The sequence below is a fragment of the Ornithodoros turicata genome, chromosome 2, assembly GCF_037126465.1.
Source record: "Ornithodoros turicata isolate Travis chromosome 2, ASM3712646v1, whole genome shotgun sequence".
NCBI lineage: Eukaryota > Metazoa > Arthropoda > Arachnida > Ixodida > Argasidae > Ornithodoros > Ornithodoros turicata.
In genome coordinates, this window is record NC_088202.1 from 103,892,864 (window position 1) to 103,911,704 (window position 18,841).

Below are 18,841 nucleotides of genomic sequence, written 5' to 3' on the forward strand. Positions count from 1 at the left end.
ATATGAACTACTAATATATCCCTACCGCTGGCTACTTCCTCGCGGCCGCGTCAGTCAGTCGTATGCAGCACTAATCTAGCCCTAACGTATCCCTACCGCAGGTTACTTCCTAGCGCCCGCGCCAGTCGGTTGTATGCAGTACAACTCTATCCCTAACGTATCCCTACCGCAGGATACTTCATTGCGCCCGCGGCAGGGTTTAACTGATCTGCTTCGCTAAAAACAGACCTCATTTAGCAGTGTTTTTGCCCTTATTTATACTGCTCGATGAGAGCTCGTCTACCCTGCAACTTACCATCTGTTGTTGTATAATATCACAGCTTCACTTTGTGCCGTACTAATCCTATCCTATCCCTACTACTGGTTACTTCATCACGTCTGCATCAGTCTGCTGTTTGCAGTACTAACCTACCCTAACGAACGCAGGTTACTTCCCCGCACCCGCGTCAGTCGGTCGTATGCAGTAGTAATCTAACCCGATCCCGTTCTGTACTGCCGGCTACACCCTCGCGTCTCCATCAGCCAGTCGTGTGCAGTGCTAATCTATTCCTAACCTATGCCTACCACAAGCTACTTCCTCGTACGCGCGTCAGTCGGTCGTATATGCAGTGCTAATCTATTCCTAACCTATCCCAACCGCAAGCTACTTCCTCGTACCGGCGTCAGTCGGTCGTATATGCAGTACTAATCTAGTCCTAACCTATCCTGACCGCAAGCTACTTCCTCGTACCCGCGTCAGTCGGCCCTATGCAGTACTAATTTATTCCAGATCTATTCCTACCGCAGGCTACTTCTTCGAACGTGCGTCAGTCGGCCGTATGCAGTACTAATCTATTCCTAACCGATCCCTACCGCAAGCTACTTCCTCGCGCCCGTGTTAGCTTGTCGTATGCAGTACTAATCTAGCCCTAGCCTATCCCTACTGAAGGTTACTTCCTCATACCCGCGTCAGTCGGTCTTATGCAGTACTAATCTAGCCCAGAGCAGTAGCGATGGGGGGGGGGGGAGGCGAGAGGGGCAGTCGCCCCGGGCGCACTCGCCAGAGATTGCTCCGAACGGCAGGCCCTGGCAGGTTGGTTGAGTGGGCCAAGCTGCGACATCAACATGCAGTCATCTAATCCACTGATCTTCTGTGTACAGGTTTTATCGCTGCTTGCTGCGCAAGATGCCCTAGCGTTTTTCCCGAAACTCGGGGCCGTACCTGGCTAGCTCGGAGGTTAGTGCTCTGGATGAGCACCCCTAATCAGTGCCTCGTATGCGCTTCAGAGCGTTCTGGAAGGACCCGATGGATGACTTGATGACTGCAACGTGAGGACTCCAGCTGAGCTTCTCGTCCACGGCGATCCCCAGGAAGTGTTGTGTCTTGACTAGAGGAATGTTGTGCCCTCGAAGCTTGATTCCCACCGTCCGGCGATGCTTTCTGTTGAGGATCATGACGCTGGAGTTTTCGGTCCAGATGGAAAGGCCTACGCCCTCGAGATAGTCGGTTACGGCTTCTAATGTTTCTTCCATACTTTTCTTCACCATGCCCATCTTGCAGCCGGTGCACCACAGGGCTATGTCGTCGGCGTAGATGGAAATGGAGACTGGTGGCCTAGCCTTCGGGAGAGATCTCGGCAGGGCTGCCATTGCAATGTTGAAAAGTGTAGGGCTCAAGACGCTGCACTGAGGTAAGCCCCCAACCTCGCAAGGAGCACTAAGGACGCCTCCCAGACGAACTTGCGCCGTTCTGCCAGTGAGTAGATTTGCCACGAAGCGGAGTGTCCTCCCAGTGACACCAGTGCTGTGTAGACAGCTAACAGCGATCGCCGAGCTGACATTATCAAACGCCTGCCTCACGTCCAAAAAGACACTGAACATTGTTAGCCTCCGCTTCTTTGCACTGTCCGCTGCAGATGAGAATTCCAGCACGCTGTCAGCGGCGCTGAGGCCCCTTCTGAAGCCTATCATGTTGCTCGGCAGCAAATTGTTCAGATTCGAGGAACCACTGTACCCTGGCTTGCACTAGACGTTCCATCAATTTAGCCACAGTGGACGTGAGGGAAACAAGGCGGTACGAGGATACTTGAAGCCTTGGTTTCCCATGCTTTAGGATGGGTACGACAACCGCCTGTTTCCAGGAGGTGGGAATGATGCCGGGTTCCCATATGTCATTTAAGTAGCTGAAGAGCCGGGACCTAGCACCATCTGCCATGTTTTTGAGTGCTTGATAGGAAATCCCATCCATTCCTGGAGCGCTGCGACGCCGACACGATTGTAGAGCACATGCGAGTTCCGCCACGGCGAATGGTTGGTCCAAGATGTGTGGATCTTCGGTGATGTAAAGGATATCCTTGGACCGTGGTGGCCTTTTTTATGAGACAGTGCGCAAAGGCTTCAGCCGTTTCTTGTAATGGCATCCCAATCAGCGTTGCTAAGGTTGGGAAGAGAAGCTTCTCTCTGGCCTTTCCAGTCAGAGCGTTGATCGTTTTCCACACCAAAGACCGAGGGGTACGTGGGTTTTGCAGGCGCAGTGGCGCGCGGTAACAGAGTCGCGTCGTCGTCTCCTATGGGCCGCCTCACTTCTTCATGACAATGCAGGGCCTCACACGGCGAATTTCACGGTAGCAACCCTGACCGAAATGCGCTGGGAGGTTTCGCCCCATGCTATACCCCATGCACCTTACAGTCCAGATTTAGCCCCAAGTTGTTTGGGCCCCTTAAAGAGCTCCTTGGAGGAAAGACGCTCCACAGATGAAGCCCCCCAGAAAGACGTCCTGCAGTGGCTACGACAGCAGCCCACGTCTTTCTACGGCCGACAACGGCGAGCCCTTTCACCAGCACCACCAGAGTTGCCACACCGATGGCAGCGGTATCTAGATGCGCACGGTGAATGCTTTGAAAAACTGATGTAGTTTAGTGCTTCCCGAATTTACCATTGTATTTAAAGTAATAAAAGTCTCGGTGAACCTTGACAGGATGGCGTAAATGCAAGCTAGCTGGTGGATAAATTCCATGTCGGTCAACCTTGAACGACCATTGTATTTACTTGCCAACGGCCCTTTCCTGACCAACCCTTGACTTTTCCCAGAACAGTGTTTCCGCTGTTTGCTAAGTTTGTCTCGTCCGATGCTGATATCAGTACGTTAGTGTCGTCTGCATAATGAACCGCGCATTTCTGTCGATTTTTAATGTATAATATAAACAGCAGTGGACCGAATGCTCCCCCGTGGGGCACCCGCACGTATATGCGGTTCACTTGATACCCCCGTTTTTAGATAAATAAATCGTTCAAAAAATTCACATAGAAGCACCTCCTCCCAGTGAACCTTCTCGGTTCAGCAAGAAAGAAGAAAGATTCTAATTAGGCGAAAGAAAGAAAACATTCTCAGATCGGTATCACGCGTCATTAATCATGATTACATCAATTTCCAGTCCTAAAAGATCCATCAGTAGCAACAGATCATACTTTGATTCCATTGATCTAGCATTTAAGTGAAAAAATATTAGTGCAGGTACAGGCCGTACAGCATTATTGAACAAGGAACACTTGATTGACGGCACGTCCTCATACCTTTTCAATGTACAAGGGGGACAAGGGTCGTTCAGGGTTGACCGAGACTTTATTTCTTCCAATACAATGAAAAATTCGAGAAGCACCAAACTACGTTAGTTTTTCAAAGTATTCACCGTGCACATCTAGTCTGGCAACTCTTCGATGCCTTTGGCGTAGAAAGAAGTGGGCTGCTGTCGTAGCCACTGCAGGACATCTTTCTGGAGGGCTTCATCTGTGTGGAAACTCTTTCCTCCAAGGTGCTCTCTAAGGGGCCCAAACAAATCGTAATCGCTTGGGGCTAAGCCTGCTATGTAAGAGGCATGGGGCAAAACCTCACAGCGCATTTCGGCCAGGGTCGCTACAGTCAAATTCGCCGTGTGAGGCTGAGCATTGTCATGAAGAAGAATTATGCTTTCCTCGCGAATTCCGTTTCGCACGGCACCCTTTATCAACGTGAAGCAGTACTGGGCATTAATCGTGACCCCTTGCTCCAAGAAGTCCACATGGATGGCTCCCTGCATGTCTCAGAAGACAGTTCCCATGGACTTCCCAGCAGACGGCTACATCTTGCTTTTCTTTGGCGGAGGGGAAGCCTTATGTCGCCATTCCACGCTGCTGCTTTTTGTCTCTGGGGTTAAATGATGCATCTAGGTTTCATCACATGTGATGATTGACTGCAAAAGTTCGTTCCCCTCGTACTGAAACCGGTTCAGGCAGCTGCTCAGAGACTGCCGTGTGCGCTCCTTACTGGTTACAAGTGCGGTGTCGTGGAACCCATCTTGCCACAGACTTTGCGGGACAGTAATTACACGTGAATGATTGTCATCCACACTGCCGACACCAATATTACGCTGAACTTGCAATGTCCCAAACTGTTACTCGCCGGTTCTCGAGAATGGCTTGCTCAACGCTTGCTGTTCACTCGCATGACTGCAGTCGGACGAACGTGTCATGTGGTTCATTCGTCACAATGTCCCGTCCTTCGCCAAACTGTCTGCCAAACCATTCGCACACCCTTCCCCTTGACATCGTTTGTTCCCCATACTGTGCCCGTAATCTCTACAAAATCTCAGCTGGTTTGATGTTCTCCTTCATAAGGAACTTGATTATGCATCACTGTTCCACAGCTAGACACACAACTCGCCGCCATGATGGCTGCATTTGACCCGAGAAGGATTGCACTTCATACTCCGAAAGTTTTATTCAATTACATTTACTCACTGATTTTTCTCGAGCAAAAGTCTCGGTTAACCTTGGACGACCCTTGTATTTATGATACTGTTAGCAGCAGAAAACACGGAAGCAAAAGCATTTAAATCATCTGCCGTATGCTAAGTACCAGGAGGAATATAGCATCCGTACCCTTCTTAGATGGTGAGATATAGTGCCAGAATGTACGCGGTGAGTCCGCAAACTTTTTCAGCGTTTGGTTGTTTAAAAAACGGTTTCGACGAATGTTATCTGTTAACTGTAGCTGAATTTCACCGATATGCACCGATTGGGGTGGGGGAGCGCCCTTTCGTTAGTCGATTCAGCTGACGTTTCAAGTGAATAACTCTGCGCGTGATCCAAGGATTAATATTGCCAAAGTGCTTTTTCCTCGTGGGAACGTACGACCGCATGCTATGCTTCACGATATCGTTAAATATCATCCACAACCTTACTGTCACATGATGAAGAAACAAAATTAAATCGATCATATATACAACACAAATGATCTATGATACTGACATCATCGGCATTCTCCAACTCATAAGCAGTGGTGAACTCGCTTTTATGGTTGCAGTTTGGAAGCGTATCACACTTAAATAACACAGTACTGTGATTAGAAGATACCCTGGTGGGGCATGCATGCATTGTGCTGCACGCCAGAACATAGATTGAGAAGTTACCCGTCAAAAAGAACTCGTCAGAAGTTAAGTTACCGTGTGAAAAATGTAACTAAGTTAATAACGAAGTTCTTCAGCCTGAAACGTAACTCGCAGTTACTGAGTTACTTAAAAAAAGTACGAGTTACTTCCAAGTTACTTCGGACACAAAATAGCATTACGCAGGTGCAGCGCGCATGAGCAGTTGAGTTAGACCTTGAGTTGCCTGCGGAAGAATGCAACACGCTTAGATCGTTTTCGTTTACGTCCAACAATAGACCTCTCCCTGTTTGTAAACAAATGACGTCATAGTGTTCAACGGCGCCAGAATTGAACTACGCTCGAAGCTACAGGTAAACAAGGTCGCGCACGAAAGCCACGGTCTTGAGGGGATTACGATATGGTTCAGGGACGCGACCCTTGGTCCTGCTTTTCTTTCAATCCCCAACAACACCGAACGTCCTCTGGATGTACGAAGAATGTCCTAACGGATTCGTACGTCCTATGGATATCTGAGGGACATCCGTCGGACGTACGAACTCGTTAGGGCATCATTCGTACATCCAGAGGATATCCGGTGTTGTTGGGGATGGGAGGCAGAGAACAAGTGCCCGTTCGTGGAACCCAGCCCTCTCCTTCCGATTTGTTTCGGTTTCAGTCTGTCTACCAATGTCATGCGTTTCTCTAGTAGAGGTCTGCTCGAACGCTTTGCATCTTACCCCCTGTAGGTGCACAATGGTTCAGCTTCATTTCAATGGCAGCGGTTCTTATTTCCTGAATAAAATACTGTCACTGATTGAATATCACGTTTCATGGCAAAAAAATGTCATGAAGGAACCGGAGAGAAAGCAAGAAAATATGTGGACGTGAGTGAAAAGCGAGTTCAAAGTAACTTCGAACTTAAGTTACGTTGGCAACGTTACCTGAAAAAGGAACGAGTTCCTCTGAAAGTTACCACGGCGCAAAAGTACCGAGTTAAGTTACAAGTTACCAAAAAAAAGGAACTTAGTTACAGTAACGAGTTACTTGTAACGAGTTACCTCGAACTTTGCGCCAGAATATAGAGGAGAAAAAGTTATTCTTCTGCGTGTCGTACTTAGCGAGATACAGGCCATCGAACGCACTCCCGAGCAAAGCGCAGACGTCACAAACCTCAGAGTTGCGTCCATTCCCATAGGCAGCCGTAAGCACGCGACTTCTCCGGGGCTGCCTCACTGGCGGCGGAGAGGTCTGTGACGTCAAAGCCGCATGAGTTTCGGTATCCGCGGTGCCCATTTTCTCCTCGCTGTGAAACTTTCAATGCAGGTTCACACCGGTAAAAAGCACCGTTTTATACGTTTATCTGGGATAACCTGGAGTGACCTATCGCGACCCCTTTAAGCATCATATCAAATACCAATTCCGCGTTAACACAGTATCTGGGTACTAAACAACTTAAACTGTTCCAATCAATTACCATCGAGACACCACATAAGACTACTTCGTGATTTTCTTTGACATGGTGATTCATAAAATCAGCTAGGATTTGCAATACTACTAGCTCAGCACCTGGGGGCCAATAAAGGACTCAAAGAATTACAGAGCCTTTATTTGTGAAAAGCTTACACTGCTTACACCACGCATCTTCACAGTCTACGAGCAGCAAAGGAGAAAAGTGAAGACGCTGCCTTGTTACTATATTGCAACACCTCGTGTAAGCCCATCTTTCCCTGTTACATTGTGCCCATGTGGAAAAATTAATTTTTTTTCAATTAATCAGAGCATTTAGAGACCTCCTTTTCCTACTGTATTACTACCTTCATTGTTTCCTTCATAACATAATTGTAACCAACACTACAGTCTCCTTCGATGACAGTGCGGTATATAAACTCACTGCAAGCATTTTACCAGCTGGCATGTAAAGACTGCAACGTCTTTCTCGCATTGTGAGGAAATGACACTATGCACGGTCCAAATCAACTAGTCCAACTTTCTACGCTAAAGTCCTTCTCGCAACACGAAATGGTGATGAAACATGCATTTTGATTATGTCCTCTAGAGAGCGCAATGGGAGGCTTGGAACGAAAGGAGACTTTATTTTTCAAAACTGACCGGTAACAAAGAGAAAAGCAAATTTCACCCATACTGTTACTGTCGTCACGCAGGGATGGGCATAAATACATTTTTTGAGTATTTAAATATAAATACAAAATACTTTGTTGACAGGGGTATTTAAATACTCTGCATAAATAGTTTTCAACATCAGTATTTAAATACAAAATATAATACTGTATTTAAATACCGTAACTACTACCATAAATACTGTGAGGAAGATGTCATCTGGAATTATAGAAATAATTATGATCATAAGGACAAATCAGCAAGAAAGAATAGCATTTATTTGTTAGATTATCATGGCGATTTTAATATTAGAAATTTCTCGAAGACTGCTTCTTTTAGGCATCTTCTGTTCGGCCGTACAATCAGATTCGCAAAAGAGAACAGCATCTCCACAGGTGCCGATGAACAAATGCTTGTATTAAATTTGACGAAGATTCTTCGTAGAACAATGTAATCGGGTAGTCACGACCGTTGTCCGCAACAACAGCGAAAAACTCGCCATCTAAAATGGTTTGTCGCATGCGCATGCTAGCGCAAACCCGGCATAATTGCGCCCCAAACTCGCCCTTCTTCCCGAAAGGTCAAATGCAGGGCGACGTTAAGATATGAGTCAGTATATTCTGTATTTAAGAGTATTTATAAAGTATTTACAAGAATAAATACCCGAAAATTGGTATTTAAATATAATTATAAATACGTTTTTCAAGTCTGTATTTAAATATAAAATATAAATACATGTATTTATATTTTAAATAGTATTTTAATTACAATGTATTTAAATACTGCCCATCCCTGCTGTCGTGCCAGACACCCGGCTGCATGGCTGCCACTACAGTCACTGTAGCTGCCACTGTGCACAAATACGCAGCGGCGAAGCGCAAGAGCAGACGACGCGCAGACGACGCGATGCATGTGGAGCCACCTGTGCTCCTGAAGTCAAAACAGTATGCAAAACAATTTCTAGCAGCGCCTTCTAGCGGCGCATTTGTTTTGGAGTTTCTATTAACCAACTTGCCTGAATTATCGTTTCGTTGCTGTCTGGCTTCCATGCGCTAAATGAATTATTTGTGAGCACTTTTCAAGCATTCCACAGTTGTCAGTTGCCGGAATTCTTCGATTACGGTAGGTGTGTTGCACAACCAACCATTTGTGGTTTCTCGGCTGCTTGGTGGTTTACACGGTTTACTGTAGACTTTGGGATTATTAACGCAAACAGCTCCTGTGTAAACGTACGTTTTCACTGAAGTGATTGCACGCATGATCTGAAAATTTCGTCGTTCACGTTTGCTTATCGTCATTGCTCCAATTTTGCAGTTAGAAATGCCTCAAGATGCATCAGGCAAGCCGCAGAAGACCAAGGGATTGAGGAATTTTGCTCGTGTTCTGAGCGATAAAGAATCCGATTTACCTTCACCATTCTCAAGAACAGACGATGGAGAGCAGTTACTTCCTTCAGCCTTCAGGTACGTGATGTTTAGCATCTTCAGGTGCATCGAAAGATCGACTGCTATGATTCCAAGACGTTGACCCTCTGACAGTAGTTCACCCAGAATTTCGACCTTCGAGGGTGTTAGGCTCCACAAGGGAGTGTATTTACATGCTTTTGACAAAATATTGTGCAATCCCACAAAATTTTAGTGTGGTCTTCTCCAGATATATATATTCTTTTTTTTTTTTTAGGTGGTCTGGATAAATCACTGCCTTCTAATATGAATGCGTTGAATGCAGGGGTGTTATTTCTGGGAAGGTTCTGTCTGTTCTGTTTCTGGTATGGCGGTAGTAATGGATGCTGTGTGGTGTGTAAAGTCTTCACCCAGTTCTTATTCATTATTTTATCGAATGTTTCTGAGGAATACAATATCACGGAGCATTGCATAAATAGAATGTTAGGTGTTCGTTGACACCATGCCCCTGGTTCCCCTGTAATACGTGGATGTTGGAGTGTGACATTGATCAGGTTTGACACCCTGTTCTATAGTGTGAGCCCACATGAGTCAATTTGAACTAATGTTGAACTGCTGGTACTAGTTGCAGAATTTAGGTGGTAAATACTGATGTCAGATGAAAAGCGCTCAAGAGAAAGACTGCCTGTCACATAATAATCTTAACCGCCTTCCAGTTGAGGAAACGTATTTGACGTAACTAACCAAAACATTAAAATTTGAGTGGGGTGTGCATTAAACTGACCAACATACAAAGTTCTGAGACACACTCTCCGAAATCCAAGCTGCATTATGCAAAGATCAATAAAGAGTACAATAATTTTGTAAGCACAACTTTTTGAAATAGACTTCATACTCTGTATGAGATACAATAAATGATACCTCTAACATGGAATTATCCCTGGTCTGGTTTCACCAACGCGCTTAACATTTTCAACAGAGACCAACGGTCTCTTAACTTGAATTTAACGCTTAACTCTTCTTCACTAGAGGGATTTATTGTCACTAAAACATTCATCACATCATCAAGTAACATTTGTGAAAAAAGAATTGAGCGTTAACGTAAACTTTTAGCAACCCTTCATCTCGGTTCAAAGTAAACCAGCGTTGGTGAAACCAAACCAAAGGCAAAAGTTGAGAGACATGGCACAGGGCGGCCCTATGCTTGTGTAACGTGACATAGGATGGATAATTTCAAATAATTTTATATCACACATAGGGCGAGGCAGTTTCGGAAAGAGTCCAGTTTACCCCGACACCTAACCACACTTCGCCACTTTTGTCTTGGTAGTTGCTTCAAGATGTGACACGTAACCTCAGAACCTTCAAAGTAAAGTTGTACCTCCCTGCAACGCAACGACAGTGCATGTTATCCTTCTTGCACTGCCAGTTACAAAGAGTGTACCTAATCTTCAAATACATGCTGGTTAAGTTAAGAGAACAATGGCATCAGCGAAACATCTGTTATGACAAGTGGGTTCAGAAAATCTGGGGCAATCTTTACAATTGGGGCAAGTGTCGTCCTCTGAAAATCCTGAAGGGAACCATATGTGTTGCCTCATAAATTGGACTTCGACATACGTACAGTTTCTTGTGAGAAAATTCCAGTGCTCAGTGCATGTTTGATATTAGGGAGGCATGAAACTCTTTCTGGTTGTCGTGTACTTTTTGTTTGTCGCACTGCTCCCGCTCTAACAAAGCAAAAACCCTCAATTCCAGCTTCAGAGCAGTTGCAGTCCGCTGGGATGAGAGATAGCGATAATGCTTGACATGTCCAATGGCCTGATACCGTAGCCTCATGTTACTGCACCAGCGATGGTGCTTCAACTAAAAAGGAATATCAGTGAGGCGGGATATCTTTCATGTATTCCTGCATTGGCACAGCATCAATGTGCTTGTTCCTTTCTGAAGATGATATGCAAGAAACTAGCACAATTCAGACCATGCAGAACAATACTTTATGTGCTTTGTAGTATTTTTATTGTGGGTCCAGAATGAGGTTGCCAGTTATTAGTACACATGGGTGTTCTAGGAAGGGAGTTGCCTCAGGACAGAAGCCGCCGATATTTCGAACAGAGACTGTTCTTCTACTGGGCACCGTCCTCATCATTGGCATGGTATTTAAAGGGTTAGGTGTGACGTGTTTAAAGGTTCATGCGAATTGTGGGTCAACAGCCCGGAGGGAAGAAAGGTTCCGTACGGGCTTTTACGGCCGGAGTGAATGGCTGCTTTGTTAGAGTGCGGAGGGGATTATGTGAACGTAGTGATCTAGGCTACAGAGCGGTTACAGAAAAATGGAAGGTTCACGAACACGTGGACGAAACGGGACAACAGGCAAGAATTGGCAAGCATAGCGAAAGATAAGGAGGTTAGTGGTTACGTGGGGAAAATTCCAGAACCAGCAAAGGTTTTTTTTTTTTTGTCGTTTTTTTTTTTTTTTAAGTATTTGTAATGCAAAGTTGTGGCATGCAATAAAGAAAGTAGAAAGCAGTGGCCATGCAGAACATAACAGATGATAATGGAGGTAGAAGGGAAAAGCATATTTTATTTGTGAAGTGTTTCTAGGGTGCCTTGTGATTTGTTGATACCTGACGGGTGAAGAGCGTTGAACTTGTATATGAGATAAGACTCCCTATCACGTCTGTCACGTGTGGATCTAAACCCGGTTTCTAGAATATATAGTTTAATGTTGTCAAAATTGTGACCAGGAACGTTAAAGTGTTCGGCGACTGCTTTGGGGAGTTTATTGGACGTGTCGGTTCTGTGTCCGGTAAGGCGGTTGTTCATTTGTTGGCCGGTTTCACCAATGTATTGCATAGAGCAGTCGCCGCGTTCAATGCAGTATATGACATTGGAGCTTGTGCATGTGAATGCGTGGTTAACGGGGTGGGTGTAATTGCTCGCAGTGCTTTTGATGGAGTTAGCGTGTTGAACGTGCTTGCATGTTTTGCAGCGCGGGAGGTTGCAGGGTCGTGTTCCCGTGTACGGGGTGCTTGTTTTGCTGATTTTGGCATTGACCAAGGAGTCTGCCAGGTTTTTTGCGCGTCGGTATGTCACCTGTATGGGATTTGTGAATATATTGCTAAGTCGGTCACTGCTTTGGAGGAGGGGCTCGTGCTTCTGTAGAATGGCTTTGATGTTTGGAAGTGCGTTGGAATATCTTGTGATGAAGCTTATTTGGCACGCGTCAGGATTTTTTCGGTTTTCCAGAACCTCGTCTCGATCGAGTGTGAGTGCCTTGCGACGGAATTCGGTTAGGAGGGAGTCTGGATAGTCCCTTTGGGCAAGTGTACTGCAGAGTTCGTCAAGCTTCTCAGCGTAATCTGTGTCGTTTGAACAAATTCTGCGTAGTCTTACACTCTGCCCATTAGGAATTCCAACCTTACAGTGACGCGGGTGATGACTCTTGAAGTGAAGGTATTGTTGTTTGTCAGTTGGCTTTTTGTACAGGGTTGTGATGAGGTTGCCGTTGTCTAGTGATATTGTGGTGTCGAGGAAGTTAATTAAGTGAGTTGACTGTTGTGAAGTGAACTTTATGTTGCTATGCGCGGTGTTCAGTAGATCTATGAACTTTTGAAATTCATGTTCCCCGTGTTCCCATATTATCAGTATATCATCGATGTATCGAAGGTACACCGTGGGTTTCAATGAGAGGGCGCTGGGAACTTTGTTTTCTAAGAACCCCATAAAGATATTTGCGTACGTGGGTGCAACAGGTGTGCCCATACTTGTACCGTGTACTTGTAGGTAGTGTTCGCCATTGAACTCGAAGTAGTTCAGTTTAAGGACCAAGTCCATTAGAGCGAGTATGGTTTCCGTGTCTTTTCCGGTGTTTGTTGTAGAAAGGGTATTGCAGAGGGCTGTGATTCCGTCGTTGTGTGGGATGTTGGTATACAGTGATGTCACATCCAGCGTGGCTAGTATTGTGTCCCTACCAAACGTACGAGTGTTGTTTATATCTCTGATTATTCTGAGGAGGTGTGGTGTGTGTTGTACATGCGATGGCAGTGTTGTCGGAATATGGGTAAACCATATTCCGACAACACTGCCATCGCATGTACAAGACACACCCCACCTCCTCAGAATAATCAGAGATATAAACAACACTCGTACGTTTGGTAGGGACACAATACTAGCCACGCTGGATGTGACATCACTGTATACCAACATCCCACACAACGACGGAATCACAGCCCTCTGCAATACCCTTTCTACAACAAACACCAGAAAAGACACGGAAACCATACTCGCTCTAATGGACTTGGTCCTTAAACTGAACTACTTCGAGTTCAATGGCGAACACTACCTACAAGTACACGGTACAAGTATGGGCACACCTGTTGCACCCACGTACGCAAGTATCTTTATGGGGTTCTTAGAAAACAAAGTTCTCAGCGCCCTCTCATTGAAACCCACGGTGTACCTTCGATACATCGATGATATACTGATAATATGGGAACACGGGGAACATGAATTTCAAAAGTTCATAGATCTACTGAACACCGCGCATAGCAACATAAAGTTCACTTCACAACAGTCAACTCACTTAATTAACTTCCTCGACACCACAATATCACTAGACAACGGCAACCTCATCACAACCCTGTACAAAAAGCCAACTGACAAACAACAATACCTTCACTTCAAGAGTCATCACCCGCGTCACTGTAAGGTTGGAATTCCTAATGGGCAGAGTGTAAGACTACGCAGAATTTGTTCAAACGACACAGATTACGCTGAGAAGCTTGACGAACTCTGCAGTACACTTGCCCAAAGGGACTATCCAGACTCCCTCCTAACCGAATTCCGTCGCAAGGCACTCACACTCGATCGAGACGAGGTTCTGGAAAACCGAAAAAATCCTGACGCGTGCCAAATAAGCTTCATCACAAGATATTCCAACGCACTTCCAAACATCAAAGCCATTCTACAGAAGCACGAGCCCCTCCTCCAAAGCAGTGACTGACTTAGCAATATATTCACAAATCCCATACAGGTGACATACCGACGCGCAAAAAACCTGGCAGACTCCTTGGTCAATGCCAAAATCAGCAAAACAAGCACCCCGTACACGGGAACACGACCCTGCAACCTCCCGCGCTGCAAAACATGCAAGCACGTTCAACACGCTAACTCCATCAAAAGCACTGCGAGCAATTACACCCACCCCGTTAACCACGCATTCACATGCACAAGCTCCAATGTCATATACTGCATTGAATGCGGCGACTGCTCTATGCAATACATTGGTGAAACCGGCCAACAAATGAACAACCGCCTTACCGGACACAGAACCGACACGTCCAATAAACTCCCCAAAGCAGTCGCCGAACACTTTAACGTTCCTGGTCACAATTTTGACAACATTAAACTATATATTCTAGAAACCGGGTTTAGATCCACACGTGACAGACGTGATAGGGAGTCTTATCTCATATACAAGTTCAACGCTCTTCACCCGTCAGGTATCAACAAATCACAAGGCACCCTAGAAACACTTCACAAATAAAATATGCTTTTCCCTTCTACCTCCATTATCATCTGTTATGTTCTGCATGGCCACTGCTTTCTACTTTCTTTATTGCATGCCACAACTTTGCATTACAAATACTAAAAAAAAAAACGACAAAAAAAAAAAAAAACCTTTGCTGGTTCTGGAATTTTCCCCACGTAACCACTAACCTCCTTATCTTTCGCTATGCTTGCCAATTCTTGCCTGTTGTCCCGTTTCGTCCACGTGTTCGTGAACCTTCCATTTTTCTGTAACCGCTCTGTAGCCTAGATCACTACGTTCACATAATCCCCTCCGCACTCTAACAAAGCAGCCATTCACAACGGCCGTAAAAGCCCGTACGGAACCTTTCTTCCCTCCGGGCTGTTGACCCACAATTCGCATGAACCTTTAAACACGTCACACCTAACCCTTTAAATACCATGCCAATGATGAGGACGGTGCCCAGTAGAAGAACAGTCTCTGTTCGAAATATCGGCGGCTTCTGTCCTGAGGCAACTCCCTTCCTACATTCTACCGGTTCGCTGGATTTCTACCCATCTACATGGGTGTTCTAGTATTTCAGCTCCACCCTCTTTCTATCCTAAACCTGCACAAACCTTACAATATGACACTTCCTCATCTTCCAATGCAGTAGGCCTGTTCAGGAAAATGAGGTGACTTGTATAGGAACACATTCAACGACTGTCGATGGGTGTACGGTTCGCCGTTAACATTAGAAAAGTTGGGCTGTCACAGCCAGTGACTGATCAAGGAACTGTCCCTCCTATCTAGACAGATGTTCGTGGAGATGAGGATATGTGAAAGCAATATGCATGATTCTCGCTGATGTTCAAAAAGTTGAACCCAATGCTGCTTTGCAGCGTGGGTGTTTGGGCAGCTTGCTCTGTAGAGTTGGTGAAAACTGTCGTGCTAAAGCTGTAAAGCTGTCTTGGTATGAAGCATATTGCTGAAAATAGCTCTCAGACATGACGGAGATCTTAGTCATAGTAGCCACGAAGGTATGCAGAACGGCCCAGGACAAAGTTCAGGAAAATTTTGGCATTCAATTGTCCTGTGGTCTTAGGGGAGCTAAAGCATGTGCAACAAAAATGGCCTACACCATTCCTACAGAGCTGAAGCCTGGGAAAATAGGTCGGTGGCCTCATGTTGCTAATACCGTATTGTGCCTCTGCTGCTCACATGGTGCAACAAAGCGTACTATTTATTGGCACACGCTGCTTTTTCTCATCTTAAATTTTTTAGTGTCAGAGACCATGTGCCAGTGCGAGCACCTTTTCTCTGTTATTGGCTGGTATGAGAGGAACACAACATATGTGCTTCTCAGCAGCATGTGCTTCTCAACAGCATGTGCTTCTCAACAGCATGTGCTTCTCTATCCCATCTTATGCACAGTCTGCGTATTGTGTACTCAGATAGGCCTTCCTGCCAGGTACGACGTATTGGATGGAGCGCGTCTCTCCACTGTCGCTCGCCTTGTGATCTCCTGTCTCAATACAAATATTCACACATCCGAAGTCACTGGCAGCTACAGCAGGTTATTTATTGAACAAAGAGGAGCGTAACAGCCAGGAAGCGGAGCCGGATGTTTGTGTATGTATCCCTTTTTGTTTTTCTTGGTATGCCACGGCTGCAAATACTTCCTGATCCCTCCACCGACCTTCGTTCAGTAAAATGCTTGGTATGTCCAAATCTACCCTGTACCCCGTGCTCCACACGTATTCACATACTTCTAATTGCTTATCCCCACCCTTACTGATATCACGTATCGTATGTGTTCCTTCATCCTCGTAGAAAGCTTTCTCCCATCTTCCGAGATACGACATTTGTGCAAATCTGTGCAATCATGACATGAAACCGCCCCCCCTGGGGGTGACTCAAAAGAGTTTTCAAGGTTCTCTGTGGCTTGCAAGCTGTTCTGATGTTTACCTTAGAGTCACTACTTTACCTCTGCCAGGGTTCGGCTTATCGATATATTTATGGCATTCACATACTCGGGGCATCCCGAGGGCATTCCCTGGTGATGGAGCCGGTATGGGTTCCGAAACGTCGGTTTTAGATTGGTTTTAACCTGTTGTTGCTGCCAGTGTGCATTTTAGTGTGAATAAACACGGACAGCCTTTGCATTTGGACCATCATTAACCAATTGGATGTTGGGAAAAAGAGGCTTTTGTTGTTGTGTGCGTTTTAGCGTGCTTTCATTTTATGACGCAGAGAATAGCCAAACAAAGCATACCTTGTTGTTAACACCTCGATTCTGTGTTTCTCAAGGCGCTCTACAAGTATCTAATTGACGCCTCGGCCCGTAAACCTCTATTTTAGAATAGTTAGCAAAGTAGCATAACCTGATTAATTAGGTACAATGAAAACAATTCTGGCGACTACGAGACATGGCTGCTGACCGCATTCACTTGGTTTCGTTTGCTCAGAGCGGTCTGGCTACTTCAAAATCTTGTCCGTATTAGTCGGGACACCCTGTGCAACTTGGATAGTTTGTCTTGTTATCGTTTGTCACTATCTGCTACCTGTGGAAAGGATCGGTTAATATTCACTGTCCAAGATAGGACAACTTTTCTTTTTTATGAGCTCAGCCAGAAAGTGTATTTTAAAAACAACATCTTTATCATCGTATCAGTGGCGTAATGGAGATCAAGGCAATACACATGGCTACACACGCGTGAATCGCCAATCGCGGGAATCAGTCCGCAATGTGTTTCTGTGGGGGACGTGATTACCTGTACGCGTGATTCCGTCAAAGTGTTCTGGGTGGGTTTACATAAAGACGCCATAGAGGTTATTTTCGGAACCCTTTGATCACCTTTCCAAGAAACCCCTTGGGACCGCTCCGCCCATGACGCGGTGCGTCAAGGACGTCATAATAGCTTTCGTCGCACAAATGCGGGAGGAATGCAGAGAAATATGGGAACGGTGTTGCAGGGACAGCTCCAGTGCATCGTAATGTCAGAATGAGGGGCTATGCTTATTACATATTTGCGCCATTCAACTGCTGCTGTAATCCATTTTTTTTCCCCTAAACTTCAGAAACTCCAGTCAAGGCGGAAGCGTGTGAAGAGAATGAAATGCTATTTCTTTGAACAGGGTCATGTGTGTATAGCTTCGCGGGGGACCGCGAGCTTTCTATGCAAGGCGGAATCAGAAACGATAAACCCTTGCCACTACAGATGAAATGAATTATTTTTACTTTATTTCTTATTAATGCGTAAGCATTAGAAGCCCCATTTCGAAGAGAAGCCGGCGTCGTAGCGGGGTGACCGAGGTGTCCGTCTACAGCGCGGCACGTGACGGAGAGGAGAATAGCGAATCAGGCTGCGCTCCGCAAGGTGATTCGCTGTTCTCCGTCACGTGGAAGCGCGGAGCAACGGCAGCTCGGAGCTTGAGCCGTCGTCAGTTGCGCCTCGTCTCTGTTATAGATCAACCTCACTCAGGGATTTCCCTACACACCCCCCAGGGGGGGTGTACACCCCTGCATTTTTGCAACACCCCCCCCCCCCTGAAACCCCCCTGCATTTTCTCAGGTGACCTCACCCAACTCGGCCACCAACACGTTCTGGTAGAGAGTCCGGCGCAGCGAATTACATCCTGTACTGTCAAACTTGGGCCGTAGGACCACAGTCATGCAGATGATCGTACCATGCATTTGTCCAATCTGTGTGCTAGGTATTCATTGAGCTTCGTTAGACAAGGTGCTAGTCTTTTTTCTTTGTCGGTCGTGTCATTATGCATCTTAATGTATGAATCTGTATTCAATGTACTTTGTTCTAACGTAATAACTAACGTAACGTCACCATTGTGCCACGATTCTTTCCGTGTCTAAGAAAAAGCAGTGAATTTCTGGGGAAATCACGGACCTCACTCAAAGATCTAGCACGCAAAATATAAACGCCATCAGTGAGCATGCGCGCTTCCACGATTTTTTCGAAATATTTCGTATAGTTCCGGATTCTCCACATGGGGCCCGGTGTCTGCTCTCCGTCCTACGTTGGAAGACTGCCACCAGCTGTGGTGGGGAGACGGATATCGACGAGCAATGTTGCCAGGCGCGTGGCAGTTTGCGCTCCGTGTGACGTCATGCTTCTCTCGCGAGTAGGATTTAGTTTTATGAGTACCCCCGTATTACGTGGAGAAACAGTATTTTGGGAGAATATACAATGGGAGACGCGCGGATTGTAAAGACGCGATAGTTGGGTCATTGTCGCACTTGAAAAATGCGCCTCAGAGCAGGCTTGCATACCCACGTTATATCTTGAATACTTAAATATATATCTTAAATACTATATATATATAAATCTTATAATATAATATAATAATATATATAATATAATATAATATATATCTTAAATACTTTTTAGGGTAACATGGTACT

The 18,841-nt window shown here is 45.6% G+C and overlaps 1 protein-coding gene across 2 annotated transcripts in view; it reads left to right on the forward strand.

Annotated features, from left to right (window-relative positions):
• The first annotated feature begins 8,480 nt into the window (after positions 1-8,480).
• The window catches only part of LOC135385892 (WD repeat-containing protein 37-like), a 142,138-nt gene continuing 131,777 nt past the window's right edge, over positions 8,481-18,841 (forward strand). Inside the window, exons 1-2 of one of the 2 annotated variants that reach the window (XM_064615496.1) lie at positions 8,481-8,625; positions 8,818-8,966. In XM_064615496.1, the coding sequence (XP_064471566.1) occupies positions 8,824-8,966 (143 nt within the window). In that variant the 5' untranslated portion in view covers positions 8,481-8,625; positions 8,818-8,823. Of the gene's footprint in view, positions 8,626-8,649; positions 8,733-8,817; positions 8,967-18,841 lie in introns of those variants that run through there. The other variant, XM_064615497.1, reaches the window with a different exon arrangement.